The 18,029-nt window shown below is 36.2% G+C and overlaps 1 protein-coding gene across 4 annotated transcripts in view; it reads left to right on the top strand.

Annotated features, from left to right (window-relative positions):
- ADGRB3 (adhesion G protein-coupled receptor B3) overlaps positions 1–18,029 on the top strand; it is a 696,748-nt gene that overhangs the window by 288,913 nt on the left and 389,806 nt on the right. For all 4 annotated transcript variants that reach the window (XM_045803249.2, XM_087856973.1, XM_087856972.1 and 1 more), the window contains 2 exons: positions 7,621–7,785; positions 8,227–8,391. In XM_045803249.2, coding sequence (XP_045659205.1) covers positions 7,621–7,785; positions 8,227–8,391 — 330 coding nt within the window. The remainder of the gene's footprint in view (positions 1–7,620; positions 7,786–8,226; positions 8,392–18,029) is intronic.

Genomic DNA, 18,029 nt, shown 5'->3' with positions numbered 1-18,029 from the left:
TTTGAAACTTTGTGGGTTGTGCTGTGACCGTGTTTCATTTTATCTCACTTGATCACAGTCTCAGAGTGACCTTGTCTGTTGCTAATGTTCTCTATGATAGTCTTAGATCCAACAGGAGATAACATAGCCTCACTGTGAGCACCAAGCAAGCAGCTAACAGCACTGAGTCTAGCTGTGTCAGATCAGTTCCTGGATGTCACCTTGATGGTGATTCCTCATCTAGGGTGATTTAATCAATTTACCTGCTTCTGTTTTCAATGTTTTAGATTTTTGTTAATATTCGAATAGAGAAAGAAAAGTGTTAGACATAATGAAATATTTCCATTTTCTAGGTAGACCCTCTCTTAAAATTATATAGATGTATATTCCCCAAATAAAATTGATATAGCCTTTTCCAAAATTAAGTTCTTTAGGGAAAATAAAATCTTAAATTCTTAGTTCAAAGCCTCGAGGTTTATAGTAATTTTCTTTGTAGTATGTTACTTTAGATATATGTATATATGTGTGTGTATATATGTATATATATGTGTATATATATGTGTGTGTGTATATATACAATTTTTTTTCTCTGCTAGTTGAAAGATGGAAGGAACCAATGATTCCGTTTGGTTCTCTTTGTTATAGTTCTTACAGTAAAGTGCAAATAATATAGAGTATAGGGATAAGTAGTAATTGAGTGACAGATTGAAGACTAAAAGAAATGAAAGAATTATTGTCAAACTAGTTTTCACTTACAGGCTGAAATAAATATAAATGAGTTTAATGTAATGATTCAGTGGCAAACACAGCGGTCTGGAATTCAGAAGACACGGATTAATGTTCAGTCCCAATCTTTAATTATAAATATTTACCCAAGCAACGTAGTCATCTTCTCTGTGCCTCAATTTTCTCATTTGTAAAATGGAGCCAGCGTCTATTACCTGCTCTATCAGAGAATTGTTACATGATTAAAATTAGGTGAAAGAGTCTTGAAAAGTAAAAAACAACATAAAGTGGAGGATGTTTATCATGATTTTTATGATAATATTACTTTAAAAGGAAAGATTTGGCTGGGACACCTGGGTGGCTCAGTTTGTTAAGCCTCTTCCCCTTCAGCTCAGGTCATGATCCCAGGGTCCTGGGATTGAGCCCCACGTCGGGCTCCTTGCTGAGGAGCTCCTCTGCCTGCTGCTCTTCCGGCTTGTGCTCTTTCTCTCTCTCTCTGACAAATAAATAAATAAAATCTTTTAAAAAATAAAATAAAAGTAAAGGATTTGGAAGAAATAGGTAAATTCAGGATATTATGATAGTTTTTGAGCTCTGTTTCTTATGAACATCCTTAATCCTAGACTCAAAGAGATTTGTAGAGGAGGACTTTAAATTTCCCTTCTACCCTTCAAAGACTTCCAGCTAGTTTAAGAATCAAAAACTCAAGAGTTTTATTATGTGTGCACAGAGGCCCAATAATGAAATTGAGACCTAAAGAAATGACCAAGGCAGGCAGTTTTTAGACAGAGACAATAAATCTGTGAGGAAGTGACACAATGAAGAAAACTTAATTTGGGGAGCTTCAATTAATATGGAATTCCGAACAGAATGTGGGCCAGGGTAGTAACTTAGAAAAAAGTAACAGGAGTTATTTATATAGCCTTCTAGGATCTAAATTTCCTATCTCTGGTGATAAGGATGTCTCTTTACCTCCTAGTACAGGGAGGGTAACTTTCACCTGGAAAATCTGCTTCTTGCTCTCTGGAGACAAGGGGCAGGGGCATAGTATTCTTTTTTCATTGGCTGTTTCTTAAGTAACTTTTATTTAAAATAATCAACATGTCAAAGTGGCACATTTGGGGGTGGCCTGACCTCGGTCCATTCAGATTACTTCTGCCTACTTTGTACTAGGGAGAAGTATATATAAGGGCTCATGCCAGTCTGTGAACTGTGTCTCACTGGTTAATCCTGCATTTGAGAAATGCATTCCTGTGAATCCAGAGCCTCAGTAGAGAGGTCCTGTTAGGTTTATTTTTCAGGTATATTCATAGTCTCTTACAAAACCTAAGAAGATTGAATGAATCACCCAAGGATAGGTCCTCAGGAGCCACAGCTGGACCCAAATATCTTTGTTATCTAGAGCAAGAGGCTTCAGTCTCCCGTGGACCTAAAGTTTGATTCCTCAGCAAGTATGAGGGGGTGATGTGCCCACAGTCCCTCTGCAGGGAATCCTTTCAGTGAGGACAGTGAGCAGGAAGATGCTAAACATTTGCCTGACCTTGGTGCAAAAGTCTCTGGTTGTCTCGGCATGAGAATGTTATAATTTGAAACTCAAATGCTACCTCATTAACCTGTTCTTTAATTAATTTGCAATTTGTCTTCTTAACCTTCTGGTCTATTGTATGGCAGTTGTATTCACTTTGTGTCATTTCAGATTTTTATCATTGTTCTGGTGATCTTCCAGTGTTTATGAATCTTTTAAAAACTGTATCTTTAGTAATCTTGGCTTGCTTTCTTTTATTATTTAATTTTTTTCATGCAAACTTTGTTTTAACTTACTTCCCAACTATTTTTTATTCTTCTTAGCCTTACCTCGATAACTTACTTCTATTTTTAATTCTAATTTTTAAATGATATTTCATTTTGATTTTTCCCCTTTTGTGATTTATTTTAAAATGGCAAATGGGAACCAGGTTTATGCTCTCCAGTGTATGCCCAAAGCAAGAGGTTGGCTTTTGATATTTCAGTGTTACACCGTCAAGAGCTCTTTACAGTTCCCTCAGTTAACTCCCAACTCAATAAAAATCTGAGCTCTCCAAATTTGCCATCACTAAATCAGATAGCTTCATGCCACAGGACAGAATTCTTCTCCCCAAACTCCTCCTTACAGATAGCTTCATCAATCAGCAATAATCAACCCAAAAGTGTTGCCAAAATGATAGTTTTATTATCCAAAATATTCATGGCTTTATCTTGTGGCTGTTGTTCTTCAATCTATTCTTTCTTGTCACCAGTTATTGGTAAAGATGTTAAAATTGACTGACACATGATATTTTCATTAAAATGTCCCACAGAATTTACTTTGGCCTCTGTACATGACAGACAGTTGAACACAATTGTAACTCTCTATATATGGCAGGAGGAAGTTCATATAACAAAGTAAACCCTAGGAATCTAGCAATTTAGCCATTGCAGTTTTAATTATTCTGGGTCCAGAAAATCTAGTAATGTGTCACATTGCTGAAGTAAAACTTTAACTGTAACCAGGGTGACATTGTGGTATAAGGAAGCACATTGCATGATGGTAAGACAGGCTGATCTCTCAGCATTCTCCTAATTTCAAAACACAGCCTTATTATTCTCTATTCTTAGTCACCTTTGTAGGATGGTTCATAAAGTAATAGGCATTTGGAGTTTCTAAATTGAAAAAATGACACTATAAAAAAAATCCAACTGCAAATGCTTATGATGGAAATGAAGAGAAATTGAAAAAGTCTAAGAAGGTGTTAAATCTTAACCTAGCTGCATATTATAGAAGAAATTATGTACTTTAATGCAATATTTACCAAACAGTGCTCAAAAAAGGGGGGGGGAAGGGAAAAGAAAGGAGGGATGATTACATATCAAACACATTTTGGAGGCATAGTTTCAAACAAAATTAATTTAATGTAGGACTCCCTGAATTATGATTATAATGGCATTATGAATTAAACGTTTTCAAAATAGACATTTTGATTTCAGGGTTATATACCCCCTGACCTATTTGAATCCTGGTCTAACCCAGTTCAGTAAAAGGGTCCACCATTTACCCTTTTAGTAAGCCAGAAATCTAAAAGTCAACCTTGATTCTCTGGTTTTCTATATCCCACTACCAACCTATCAGCTCTACATCTAGAAAATATCACAAATCCATCCACTTCTCTCTATCTTGACTGCTGGTACCGTGATCTAAGACACTATCACCTCTGCTGGGCTACCATATTGTCCCCTGACATCTTACAATACTGATTCTTGCCCCTGTACAATACATTCTAATCACAACTGCAAACTTAATTGTTAAAGTATAAATTCTGTCACATCACTTCCCTACTTTGAAATCCTCTTACAGCTTCTGATCTTACTTGGTCACACGGGCTACAGGACCCTATGGATTTGGCTTCTGCACACTATTGAGTCCATCTCCTACCACTTCTCCCTTTTTGTGATCCTCACAAGCCCCAGCCTTTTCTCTTTACTAGAATACACAAAACTTTCTTGACCTCAAGACTTGGCTCCTCTGTAGAGATTTTCACACATCTTCACATTTCTGGCTCCTGTTAGTGACTCAGGAATCAGCTCTAATGTGTTTTTTCTGAGAGGCATGGCTGAGCATACCCTATCACGTTGCTGTCTTTCTTCACATTGTCCTAATCACACTTCTGGCGAAACTCTCTTGTTCATTCATTTATTTACATGTTTGTCATCTGTCTCCACCACCCTCTCAGAGTATATGTTCCACGAGAACAGAGCTTGGTGGGTTTTTATCACCACAGTTTTCCCAGAGTCTAGTAGAGTCACAGTGTAGCTTCCTTGTAAATCTTTACCTCTGAATGCATTAGAAGACTCCAAGAAGAGGTTTGGAATGTTTCCATCTTCCCAACTTATTGGTAACACTGTTCTGATCGAATGACAAGATGTTAATCATCTTTCAATAGGAATACAGCTTTAGAAAGAAAGCTTTGAAGTATTTTCAAATTTTGGGGTTTGCAATGATTCTGGGGTGTATCTCTTACAAATACTGGAAGTCTGTGGTGTACGAGTGTGGGTGGATGGTAGGGAGAAGGGTTGATTTTCTCTGTTGTCTCCATATTTAACCAAGTGGAAAGTAAACCTGAATGCAAGGGCTGAAGGATTCCCAGTTAAACATCAGATAAAAACAAACAAAAAACAGTCCCTTCATTTCTTATAGTACTTAGATAAATGGTTATAAAAAATATATATCAAATGATCATATGATAAATCATTTTTATTTTTAAACATCTCAACATTTATACCTCAAATAGAATTCATATGTCCTTCTTGGAAATGCTTAAATGTCTAAGACAGAACTCTTAACTTCCACTTCTCAAAAAGCCTCCACTTTTTCCTAATTCAGTAAAAAAACACTACCATTTCCTGAAAGGTCTTGGGGCTGATGTCCTTAAAAATAACACAATTAGTGATTTTTTTTTTTAATTCTAGGATATTAAACTGAAAAAAAAAAGAAATAAAACAATGCCCCACATTTGGCACTAAAAGACATTCATGTATGTATGTCTGTTGTCTAGTGTTTTAAATTAAGTTGAAATACCTCTCTGGTTCTAACTTCTTAATTTTCCATTTTCCCGTAACTTTGACTTATCACTCTGAAGGAATATCGGGTTTTCCTCTTTTTCCTCAGTTACTTTGTCAAGTCTTTCATAATGGTGCAGTTAATGTTTAATAAAAGGAACTTCTAATTCTCAGTGTAAAATAGAACACCAAAACCATCCACTTGATATGTCTTCAGTTTCATTGCTATACCTTTTCTGTAACTAACTTTATAAGCAAAACCATATGTACCTAAAATACATGTTTTGTTGATGTTTATGGTAATGATGAACCTCAAAAGGTCCCTCAGATGTCTAATGTCAACTCAATCTTGAACTTTAATCAAAACATAAAATGTATACACTGGGAGAAAGGACTGAACAACTAATACTACAAATGTATAAATTTAAAATGTTATTTATATATTTAATTAATTTATTTATTTATTTTACTAATGGTGATGCAAAGTCTTCTTTCAGGAAAAGCCTATTGAGCAAAACACTTCACAAATATTCTCATTTTTCCTAATCTCTTTTCAGCAAGGTCTTTTCTTATTCCTCACCGATAATACAACACCCTGTCAAATTATCTTCTCTCTGATTTCCACATTTGACTTGTTCATACCTGACTCCACATCTTAGCTGGAAAGACTTATCCTCTCTTCTCTGCCAGTGAGTCTGTAACCGTTACATTCATTTAAAAACTTAAAAAAAATAAAAATAAAAAACTACAAGTTTACCTCAAACCAAAATTCTCAAGGACATCACATATTCCTTTATTTTAGTCACTTAGCATTAAATCAGTTTGAAATCACCTAATTCATCTTTGTTTATGTGTTGCTTTCTGAATGTTTTCAAAAATTTGAATACCTGTACATGCTTTTGCCAATAGATGGCAAGGTGCAGACATGAATCTTACTTTTTTAAACTCTTCTAAGAATGCCTAGGATCGTAAGGGTTCATAATGCAAGCTCAATAAGTATTATCTTTGAAAGGCAAAGTTCTGAAATGAAAAATGCACTCATCTTCAAAGCCAAACTAGAGAAGAAATGGATAATTTATAACATTGCATTGATTTGCTAGCCTTTTCTTGTTTGTCTGGTGAATGGACTACATAGCCAATAAGATTGTATCAGGTACATTTAATAAAGTGAAATGCTAAAATTACATGAATGGGATGATTAAATTGGCATTCTGTGATTTTTAATCTCACAAAGGGTTTATTAAGTACAGCTAGATACCTATTAAACAATCTTCTTTTTTAATAGCTACCTGCAAGGCCTGAAATTAGGTTGACAGCACTTACACATATTCTGCCAAGCTTTTTCGTTTGTTTGGATGGATGGTTACGTTTTCACAGCAGTGTTATCTTATGTAGGAATTTTGGATTTATGGTGAATTCTCTTTCACTGTAATGAAACTAAGAACCACAGATGATATGGGAAAAAGCAGACAGTCATATATAAGTGCATTTATAACACTTACATTATAGTTTATGCATTTTAAACTGAATAAATATTTTTGCCCGATTCCTTTGCGTACTTGCATTGTGTGGCCTGTGGGATTATGCCTTTGTGAATGCTGTCTCCTTTGTCTAAATTATCCAAATCTCACCATATTAATCCAACATAATCACCCTAAGTAGTTGTGATCCGTCCTATGAAAGTCTTTATGTGTCATGTTGTTACTGCTTTTAACCTTTTATTTACTTATTTGTATGCATAATGTAATTCTTCTCTAAATTATAAGATCTTTGAGAGTAGGATTCATATTCTTTTAATTTCTGTATTTCTTATGACATCTATCACATTATTCCTCATTATTCTGCAAGGCTTCTATGAAGGTTCACGTTGTCAAGGAAGACTCCCCAGGCCCTCCAAGCTCTTAATGTCTTGAAATTATCCTTTGAAACAATGCTATATAATTAATTTATTTAACATGTAATTAATTACTTAATTCATTATAGGGGTTCCTTCTTTAAAACATGAGCTCTATGAGTTAATGATCAGTATTTATTTCATTCACTGCTCTGTGTAGTCCTCTCCTAGTCCAAGGTCTTGCACTGTTGAGTAATCAATACATATTTTGAAGCAATAAGTGGCTCAAAAGAGATTCTGGATACATAAAAGGAAATAGAAATGAGAAAATAAGGTAATAGTAGTTTGGGGGGTAATAAAAAAGTTTAATGCCAATATGACTTTCCATTGTATTCACTTAGAGTCTCTTGGTTGGGACTCACCTCCAGGGTTAATTTTACTTTGTACTTTCTGTACAGCCTTCTCTATTGGAACATCTCCTTACACTGTCTCTCTTTCTGCTTTGGCAGTTGATGGACAGTGGCAAGAGTGGAGTTCGTGGAGTCAGTGCTCAGTGACATGCTCGAATGGGACCCAGCAGAGAAGCCGGCAGTGTACCGCTGCGGCTCATGGAGGCTCTGAATGCAGAGGGCCATGGGCGGAAAGCAGAGAGTGCTATAACCCTGAGTGTACAGGTGAGGCCTGATTACGACATATAAAGAATGCCTGCCATTTATAAAATGTGATAGAACCATGCCAGACAGTCACAGAATAATCAGATAATCATGTATTTCTGGTAAATGAAGCCGAGCTCATTCTACCATATGTCACACTAATAAAGCAACAAAATTCTGGAGATTCTTAGATTAAATATAGATTAAGTTGATAAGGTTTAGAGCTCAACTTGTACTTTTTACAAGTAAGTTTCAGTGTCTATTTGAAGATTCTGACAAACTTATATAAACTTGGGTTAATCACAGTGCTCTATATTTGACTAGCAAGTCAATGTTTGAATAGGGTTTATTCATAGTGGTAGATTAATAAAAATTGAACAAACAGTAATGGTCCTCAGATTTTAAAATTCGTGAAACAGTTGCAGTAGGCTACTGCCATTGACCATGACACATTTCTTTCAGCCAATGGTCAGTGGAATCAGTGGGGTCATTGGAGTGGATGTTCCAAGTCCTGTGACGGTGGCTGGGAAAGGCGAATGAGGACTTGTCAGGGTGCCGCAGCAACAGGCCAGCAATGTGAAGGCACAGGCGAAGAAGTGAGAAGATGCAGTGAGCAAAGATGTCCTGGTGAGAGCAAACTGAGATGAACCCAATGGAAATATTCTGTTACCTGAAAAAAAAGGTTTAAAACTCTTGTCATTAAGGGCAGTACTTCCTCCATTTGAGGACTGCTAACAATAAGTAGCAATTTACTTTTTCCGTAATGTATGGTGTTTCCTCTGTTTATGTGTCATAGACTATTTCTTCCATGGGTTTTTTAAGTTATTTGCTGCAAAATCACATTGAAAAATGTGATAATACAAAGGAAGCCACATTGAACAACAACATGACTAGATAGTATTTAAATTGGTTTGGGGTACTATTTTTTTCACTATGTTCATGAAATATTTGTTTCCTGAGAACACAAAACCAGTTGCCTTAGATTATTTATAGTAGAAATAGAGAAAGACTGAAGTGTTAGATAGTTAAGTGAGAAAATAAAGAGATGATGTTGAAATTCAGAAACTTTTAAATTTTGCTGTTAATCTGTCTCCATGTAAGACTTTGGACATCCCCGTTTCCTTGCCCTTGTGTCATTTCCTACTATGAGGAACACATTTTGAAATGAAAACATAAGGTCTTAATTAGTAATTAAAGAATGGAAATGCTGGGGCACCTGGGTGGCACAGTCATTAAGCATCTGCCTTCAGCTCAGGTCATGATCCCAGAGTCCTGGGATCGAGCCCCACATCGGGCTCCCTGCTCTGCTGGGAGCCTGCTTCTTCCTCTCCCACTCCCCCTGCTTGTGTTCCCTCTCTCGCTGGCTGTCTCTCTCTCTGCCAAATAAATAAAATCTTTAAAAAAAAAAAAAAGAATGGAAATGCTGCTGCAGTAAAGGATCTTACATACAAGCATAGAAAAAAAGGATCATATATTTTAAAAAATCATTTACGACAAAGACTCCTTCCAAATTGTGCATACATTCCATAAAATATTATTGACATACCGAGGACTCAATAAATAAATGAAAATTAGGGTTTTAGAATGACACCATAGGTAAAGTTGCTATAAACATGCTAGAAAAATGATAGGATGAAATTTCCAAGTTTCACAGCTGGTAGTGGATTTCTGTCTCTACCAAACATGACTACATCAATTTAGAAAACAACACTAACAACAAAACAAGGCATCTAAGAGATACCCTTGAGTCAAAACTTTATATTTCTCCATAGTCAGAATCCTAAAGACTTCTCACACTTCAACACTAATACCAATAGAAACTGGACTCTAGAGTAACAATATGTCAGTAGGATTTTTTTAGAGCTTAGAAAAGATGTAAATTTAGCTTTGTTAATTCTTAAGGCCACATAATTCAGAACGGTAAGAAGGAACCAGCAAGTCGGATTTTGTTGAGGAGACCTGTGCAAGATAAGTAATGTAAAATCCCTCCTGTGGTACATGAGAATTAAGAAGCATTTAAACAAAAACATGTATATGACCAGGAAGAAATTTCATTAGGACAGTAGTCGTGATTGAATAAGACCCCTTTAATATTTGAAGTTATGTTAGTGTGAGCATACCAGGGTTCATGACTGGTCTTTTAAAATTGTCTTTCATCTGCATATATAGAGTTAAAATAGTGTTGCTGCAATCAAATTTACAAAGATTGCCACCTGCTGTTTGGAAAACATTTTACATATCTGTTTACTGAAAGATGCCTTATACGCTAGGTTTGTTTGCTGGCTTTCATTATTTAGAACAGGTTGAAAAAGTATCATATAAACATATAATTTTTTATATTTTATATATATATGATATTACATATTGGTGGTGTATTTTGTGGTATACATATATATATTTGGTATGTATGTACACATACATATATATATATTTGGTATTAACCTTAACATATTCATTTTACTCTCTTCAATAATATGATTTGAAATCTCCTGAAATCACCAAGTATATAAATAACATTTTCTAATTAAAATGAATTATTGAATCAGCTAAATAATTCACAAACTAATGCTTATACAGGGGTAAAATGAATTAATATATTACCAAGTTTTGAAAATATCCTAAACTGGTACCTTTATACTAATTAGCATTATCCATCAAAAATTATATATGACTATTAATTTCAAATATGCCTCTGCCTCTGTATAGAGTGTTTTTACCAAGATAGAGAAAGATTTCCTCTCTATTTATCCTTCGTCTTACCTGCGTGCAGTCATCTCATTCCCACATTATTTTGTCAAGAGAGCAGGATTTATAAATAACTCAGTTTTCCATAGTGGATTTGATTTATATATTGGCATTCCAACTCTGCACAATTGCTTCTCTGTGGTCAATATATATTATTTTTGTGTCCAGCATACTGGACTCTGAGAGTAATGACATGTCAGTAAGGTTTTTTACAGCTTAAAAAAGTTCTAAAATTAGTTTTGTTAATTCTCGAGGCCGTGTGAATTCAAAATGATAAGAAGCAATCCTAACTTCCACCATTATATTGCTCCAAATTTACATATTGACAATATAAATTGAGAAAACTTTTCAAATTTTCTCAACAGTTACTAAAGCATTTTTCTATTTTTGTCACTGAAAAAGTCTCAAAAACTGTTTCTTTTAAAACGATGTGTTTTTTCCCCCCAGTATTATTTTTCATACTGTTTATTCTTAATTTTTCTTCAGATTGCTGGAAACTACTAGTATTTATTTTTATGCCTCACTTAATTTGGATGCAAAACAAATTAATCAAGTTTGCCAAGAGATCCTCTGTTGTCAGGAAGGAGAAGTATAATATACGCACATCTTTGTCTGGATAATTAATGAAAATAATGATTAATCATCTGGATTTAATCAAAAGCTGTTACAATGTCTACTAAAAACGGAAAATGAAAAATATTTTCCCAAAGGGAATAAGATTTTTTTACTGGCAAATAGATAAAGTAAACGTATTAAAAAGAGCATCATTACCAAAAATATGATGTTATTTTTGTCTTCATAAGGAAAGGGAATTAGAGGAATGAAAAAATGATATATGTATATTTTAAATACTGTTAGTTGAGGAATAGAATATCTACAGGAGAGACAATTAAGTTGCCTAATTTTTAAATTGGTCAAATTCACCAAATGATTTCGTTGACCTCCATCTCATTGTACGGCCCCAGACTTTGAGGGTTAAAATAGTAGAAAGGTAATAGCTTCTCTGATTTTGTGTTGCTGCAGTGTTAAAACATACTATTTTTAGGCTTTGTGGTTTTTTCCCAATATTTCCCTGGTTAATATCCTTCAGAAGGCAGATATTACTGATGGATTGGCCTATGTAAACTTGCAGGCTTCCTGGGAACCTCCTTGCTCTGTTGCCAGGGGAGGGGCGGGCTATTCCTAGAGCTCCAATTCTTGTGTCTATTATTCTTTAGTCATTAAGAGTAATGCTAGTGGGGTCATACCATTCATGGGTAGTAGAAGTTAAACTTAATTTATACATAAAATGTCCTTTGGAGTTACAGTTGCTTTATCTGCAAATGGTGAGTGAAGCCTACAGGTTGAATGTGCTGAGAAAAACTTGGGAAATAAGAGAGCCATATCATAAATGTACATAGTAATAGCAACTTAGACCAGAGACATAGCAATGATTCTGATATTTAACTCATAAGTATTCATACCAAAGGCAGTCAGCAGTTAACGTTTGCAATCCTAAAGTTGTCTTGAACACTGTACTGCATTCATATGCAAATTTGTGCCCTGTTATATGGTGACTATGAGTCCCCTCCCCACTTAGGGGAAATGCTATTCTGGGAGTGACTGTTCCTTATCTCTGTAAGGTTGCTGTCCAATAGGATTATGTTCTCTTTGGAGACCAAGAGAGATTTCATTTCGTTTCTGAGTCATTTTCTTTTAATCTATCTTTGGTAGGAAGAATCACAAAGCTTGCTTACTTTGAGCTCCTGTCTTCTTTGAGTGTCTCTACTCATTGCCCAGACCCGTGCTTTCAAATTTTAGCAGACCTAAGAATCACCCAGAGGGCTTTTTAAAACACAGATTCCTAAACCAAACCCCCAGAGATTCTGATTCAGTAAGGTCCAATTTGGGCCTTCACATTTGCATTTCTAATAAACCCTCAGGTAATGATACTGCAGATTACCCTTTGGGTTGCACCGGCCTATAGTGAAAATAAGTAAGTGAGTAAATACATACATACATACATACATACATACTTACATACTAGGTGATAAAATTAACGAAAAAGTAGAAAACAGTCCTCTGCCTCAGCTACACTGGTCAAAATTGCAGTATCTCCTGAACAAGATTGCGGAATTTTATTTTGTTTATACCACTTCATAAATATTGAGGGATTGCTCCTGTAATCAATTAATACAGGCAATCCATTTCAAGTCTCCCTAGCCAACTCATTCTTCAACCAAAATAAGATCTCTTTATAGTTGTCACTTAAAAAAAAAATAGGGCTATTAACTAGTCATTGTGGACAAAATGGGATGATTTACTCATTTTCGGATTTTCAGTTCTCCAATCTCTGTTGTTCCTGTTCCATGGAGAGCAGAGGAAACAACTTGGGTATCATTGGAACACATTTGATATAAAGCTGTGCACTGCCAGGACACAGATATTCTGTAGTCCTGCCATCCCATACCCAGCAATTCTCTTCCTCAGCAGGAGGACATTTTTGCTGCCTCTTATCCTCCAAGGTTATTAGCTACTATCTACTTACACAGGTATATAATATTTGGGGTGGGGGGGCAGGTGTCAGAGAGCAGGCTGAGATCTTAGCTCACATTGACTTACTCTTTCCTCAGTTCCCAGTTGGAGGAGTGGTGAATTAATCACTATCACTACATTTGTCTTTGATAGAGACAAGTTTAACAGGTTAATAAGTCAGCCTCTTAAATTGTGTGGACTACTGTATTTTAAAGCAAAACGTAATCTTTATTAGAAACCCAAATATGTGAGTGTAAAATTTACATTTCTAAAGAGGAAAAAGAAAATATACTACTCTATTGAAATACTCACATACAAATTGGCCTGTGCTCTACCTTTTTCATTCCAAACCACAAGGGTAATCACTAATAGTGCTTTTAAAAAGCCCCTACTCCATTAGGATTTTTATTATTTTTCTATCAAATGTCCTGAGTTTATCCTCTAAGGAATTATATTATTACCTGTTCAGTTTCTAAAGGTTAAGGCAGATGTTTTCACCGAAGATTTTTGGACCTGGCAAACAGTATTGCACCCAAGTGTTCTCACCAGTCACTCACCTAAACCAGCCTCTGAGTTCATTGTTGACAGTAAGTGGCACTAGGTATTGACTTCTTTCATCTTAATTTTCTATTTGTTCTTGCAAAGTCACCTCAGATACATTGTAAAAAGTAGGGAAATAAATTAGAACTTGAAGATACCCCGTAGGCAAGAGAGATCACCTATTCCTTAATAAATATCTAAGAAAGTATCTGATCCTCCTGAAAAACATGGGTTTTATTACCTATTCCAGTCCACAGTCTGCAACAAATCAGCTAAATTTTATAGGCAGAATTAAGGAAGAACCACTGGGGTCTAAAATAATCAATGTGTATACCAGATAGTACTATATGTCCATTATTCAAACCTGTTGCTATGGAGATAATTATTGTCATAATTTGTCTTATCAGGTTGCTCATCTGATGAGACTTTGGGAAAACTCTCACAGCTTCTGTCGCGGCAGAAACCTAAAAAGCAATTTATTGTAATCTTATATTACCCTACCTGGTCCAATTTAGAAGTATTTGGCAACATGCTGATCGTTCTCAAATTGAAACAGAAAATTTAAGCAGCACTTTTTACTATTTTTTATTTCTTCATTTCATCTGACATTGTTCTTATAGTAAAAATAAATGTATTTTACAAACCACTCAATTATTTCTAAATCAATACTGTTAAAATTAATGCAATTAGTAAAACTGCTCCTTGGGTTTCAAGTTTACCAAGATATTAAACCTTAGTAGGAGTCTTTGACATTTCTCATCCTCACTTATTGCCCACTCCCTGTACGTCCTGACCTGTGAATGACCCTAATTAAGATCCTGCCCCGGGCGCTTTTTGATTGCTGTCTCTCTCTCTCTTCCCCCCACCCCTCTTATTCTTGACTTCAAATCTGTTGCTGGGTAATGATTCTACTTACCTTATCCACCACTGCTCTGTCCCCTCCCCTCATTTCCCCACCCTGGGGAAGTCCCCCCCACCCCGTCTGTCTTCAACTGTCACTTGTGAGCAGTACCCACAAATCTGCATCTTTACTTCTCATCTGTGGCAAACACCTGATAGAGCTTTCCAGCCGGGGTCTCCAATCATCCTCAATGTCAGCGGAAGAGCTCTTCTGTCTGACTGCCAAATCTGTCTTGTCATCTGGAGTAATTTCTAATTCTTACCTTTCCTAGTGTTGGATTCCCCCTCCATCAAGTCTTTCTTCAGTGGCCCTGCTTTCTCTTCCCCCAGACACCACCAGCTAGTGGGGAGGGGCAGTGTGACATAAAGAGCCTGGGAGGTGGAGTCAAAGTTTGGCTTTGAGCCTCAGCGTCCTCATATGTAAAATGGGGATAATAAGATGTGCCTCGGGGGATGGTTTCAAGTATGAAATTATAAAATACTATAGGTAATTACAATTATTAAAGAATTCTAGTTCAGGTCCTCTTTGTCTATTGCCCATATTATTGCAACAACCACCTTTTCTAATCTTTTCCACACAAGTTTATCTGATTATTCTCCCCATTTCTTGACCTCAGTCATGGACTTGCTTGCTCAAAAAGAAAAAGAAAAAAAAAAATGCCGCCATGGCTCCACGGCTCCTCCTTAGTTGGCCAATTCAGTGCATACTGGAATCCCTGGGATTCTAGGATCCCCATCTATCAGTTAATTAACTTTGTAGGGCCATCACCCTCTTCTCATTTATAGATAAAACATACACATAACGTAACGGATTGCTTCCCTGGTTCCTGGGTATGGAAGCACAGTCTACCCTCACTCTGTTGCTTGCAAGTTATTCACCTGGGCTCCCAGAGAGTCCCTGTCCTGTCTCCACCTTCACCTGCTGACATGGGAGCATCTTAGGAGCTCAACCCATTAAAAGCTGTCTCCTCCTTTAATCATTCTTATTTCCTCCACAATTGCTTGAGTTCTTTCTTCTTTGAACCCCTATAGGCTTGCTTTGTGCTTCCCTTATTATATATTGCTATTCTATTTTATTATTATATATGTTATTATATCTCTTACCTAGAATTTCAGCTCATTACAGATGAGTTATCTATTTTCAGACTCAGAAATCCCCCTCTCTGCATTGAACCTAGTTGAATGTAGACCATGAGAAACATGCTCTTTTGAATGTTTTTATCCCATATCATGAACATTGTAACTGGACCATTTGTATAAAGTACAATATACAATACAAAATACAACAATTTGTGTAAAAGCATGTGAATAAAAATTTCAAAATGACTGTGATAACAATGCCCTACCTTTTATAATCATTTTATTTTTCCAAAATGCTGTTAGTTTACCTAAGCAGAATTTGAAAAGACATTTTTTAGCACATATACTATTTTTTTTTTGTAGTTACAATTTGTGGCATGAGCCTTCCTTTAGAAATAAATCATTGAGATGTTAGAGGTAAGAAAAATATGTATTTTTATAGCAAGTTACTCAATTTCCCCAATTCTTAGCCTTGCATATACTTTAAGGCCAGAGCTCCTCGAGGCTGTCTCATAGCCCCCTGTCAGGCTAGGATTGGTCCCAGGTCTACACAAACAGAGATTCTGAAGGCATCAGGGCAGCTGGCAAGACAGGAGGATGTGGCCGGCAGCCTCCAGCCTAGAGTGGTCTTGCTGGTTACCCTAGTGTGCCTCCAAATGGTATCATTTTCTACATGTGCCATGACCTGGAAAAGGCGATGAAGCAGTTATCCTCAACAGTTCCTAAGATGATATAAAAAGGGAAAGAAACACAATTCTCTAGCAATGTACCCCAATATAAAACTTGTCTCACTTAAAGTTAGCAAATGGGTAGAACTATTCCTCACAATTAAAGTTACCTATCTTTATGATTATTATTATTATTAATCTTGTTAACATGTTGGAACTAGAGTGACCTTGTCTGCTAAGTCGAAATACAGGATTTAAACTAAGTTAATCAGATTTTTTCCAGGGTGTGTATGTATAAACCCCATCCAGTCCTCAAGCAGGCAATGCAACACACATTGTCGGCTGATGAATTTAAAGTTTGTAGTTTGCTACCTCCGAGACTTAGAGACAAGTTTTTGCAAAATATATAAATACCTTGTTTACCACTACAACAAATGCTTGGTGATAGTGTAAGATTCTCAGAGAATGGACGGAGAGACTTGTTTGATTGACGTAGGTCTACTGACCACCTCCTTGCGGAGTGATTTCTCTAAGGCCTTGGTTTCCTCATGTTTAAAAGGAGAATAATAATTGTATCCACTTCATTCTTATGAGAATGAGATGAATTAAAAAATGTAATGCACTTGGAAGAGTGCGTAAGTCACAGTGATATGTACATATTGCTGTTATAATTGTACGTTCTTTCAACTTGACACTGATAAAAACCATTTCTATGTGAGGAATGCTATTACAAATACATTCAATAAAGCGCCCTTCTTTTCCCCTCAGACCGTAGCAGCACCATGAATTCTTCATATGAGTGTGTTCCCCTGCTGAAATTAGAGCTGTAAGCTGCGTGAGCACACAGACCAGATCTGTCTCATTCACCTCTGCATCCCCCAGCACAGGGAATTCCCAAAATAAAAGAATTAATGAATTGCCAGCAAGTGAAATTTGAAATTGAGGTCATGCATTGTGTATGTTTTTTCCCTTCCCTTCCCTTCCCTTCCCTTCCCTTCCCTTCCCTTCCCTTCCCTTCCTCCCTTCCTCCCTCCCTCCCTTCCTTTCTTCCTTCCTTCCTTCCTTCCTTCCTTTTTCTCTTTCTTTCTCCTGCATGCCAGCTCTACAGTGTAGAATCAATTTCTCTTTAATGCTGAAATTCTAGCATAGGGGTGAAAACTAATCTTCCACATCAAATTGATTTAAGTCCTGTATAATTTTTGCTATTTTTAAGAGACGGAAAATCAGTTTGAATAGACAGATTAACAGCTAATCACTAGGTAATTGCTACCTTGTTTTAAGACAGCATGGTAACTATGTACTTGTGACTTCAAGTACAGTTGTATCTTACAAATGGGTTTTTATATCTTTGCCATAGCGATAGCAAACAGTGGGATCTTTCAGCTGATGAACAGAGTTGCTGTTCCATTTTGCTAAGGCACAAAAAACAAGAGTCCTTCATATTGCCCTACAATAATATGTTTTTATTTTGAGCATAGAGAGTGATGTGAGCTAATTGTGTATTTTCTAATTTACAAAATATACATAGGTGGCATTGAATGGGGAAAAAAAAAACCAACACAACTCTCTCTCTTTAGCTTATGTTTTTGTCTTGAACTTTAGTTCCATACACCAACTGCCTTTTTGATAATACCAGGAGGTGCTCAGATACCTCAAACTCAAGGCTATTTTCAGCAGCTACCTTCCCAACCAGTACCTTCCTCACGTGCTCTAACTGAGGCTGTAGCACAGCAGTCACTCTTCCTGGACACCTGACTTTCATCTTTTATTTCTCTCTCTTCCTCACATCTTGCATCCAGCCATGGAGCTGAGCCCATT

This window comes from Ursus americanus, chromosome 29 (assembly GCF_024610735.1).
Source record: "Ursus americanus isolate L20-20 chromosome 29, mUrsAme1.1.p, whole genome shotgun sequence".
NCBI classification, from domain to species: Eukaryota; Metazoa; Chordata; class Mammalia; order Carnivora; family Ursidae; genus Ursus; species Ursus americanus.
The sequence above is the reverse complement of the archived record's forward strand: the minus strand, read 5'-3'. Positions and strand labels throughout refer to the sequence as shown.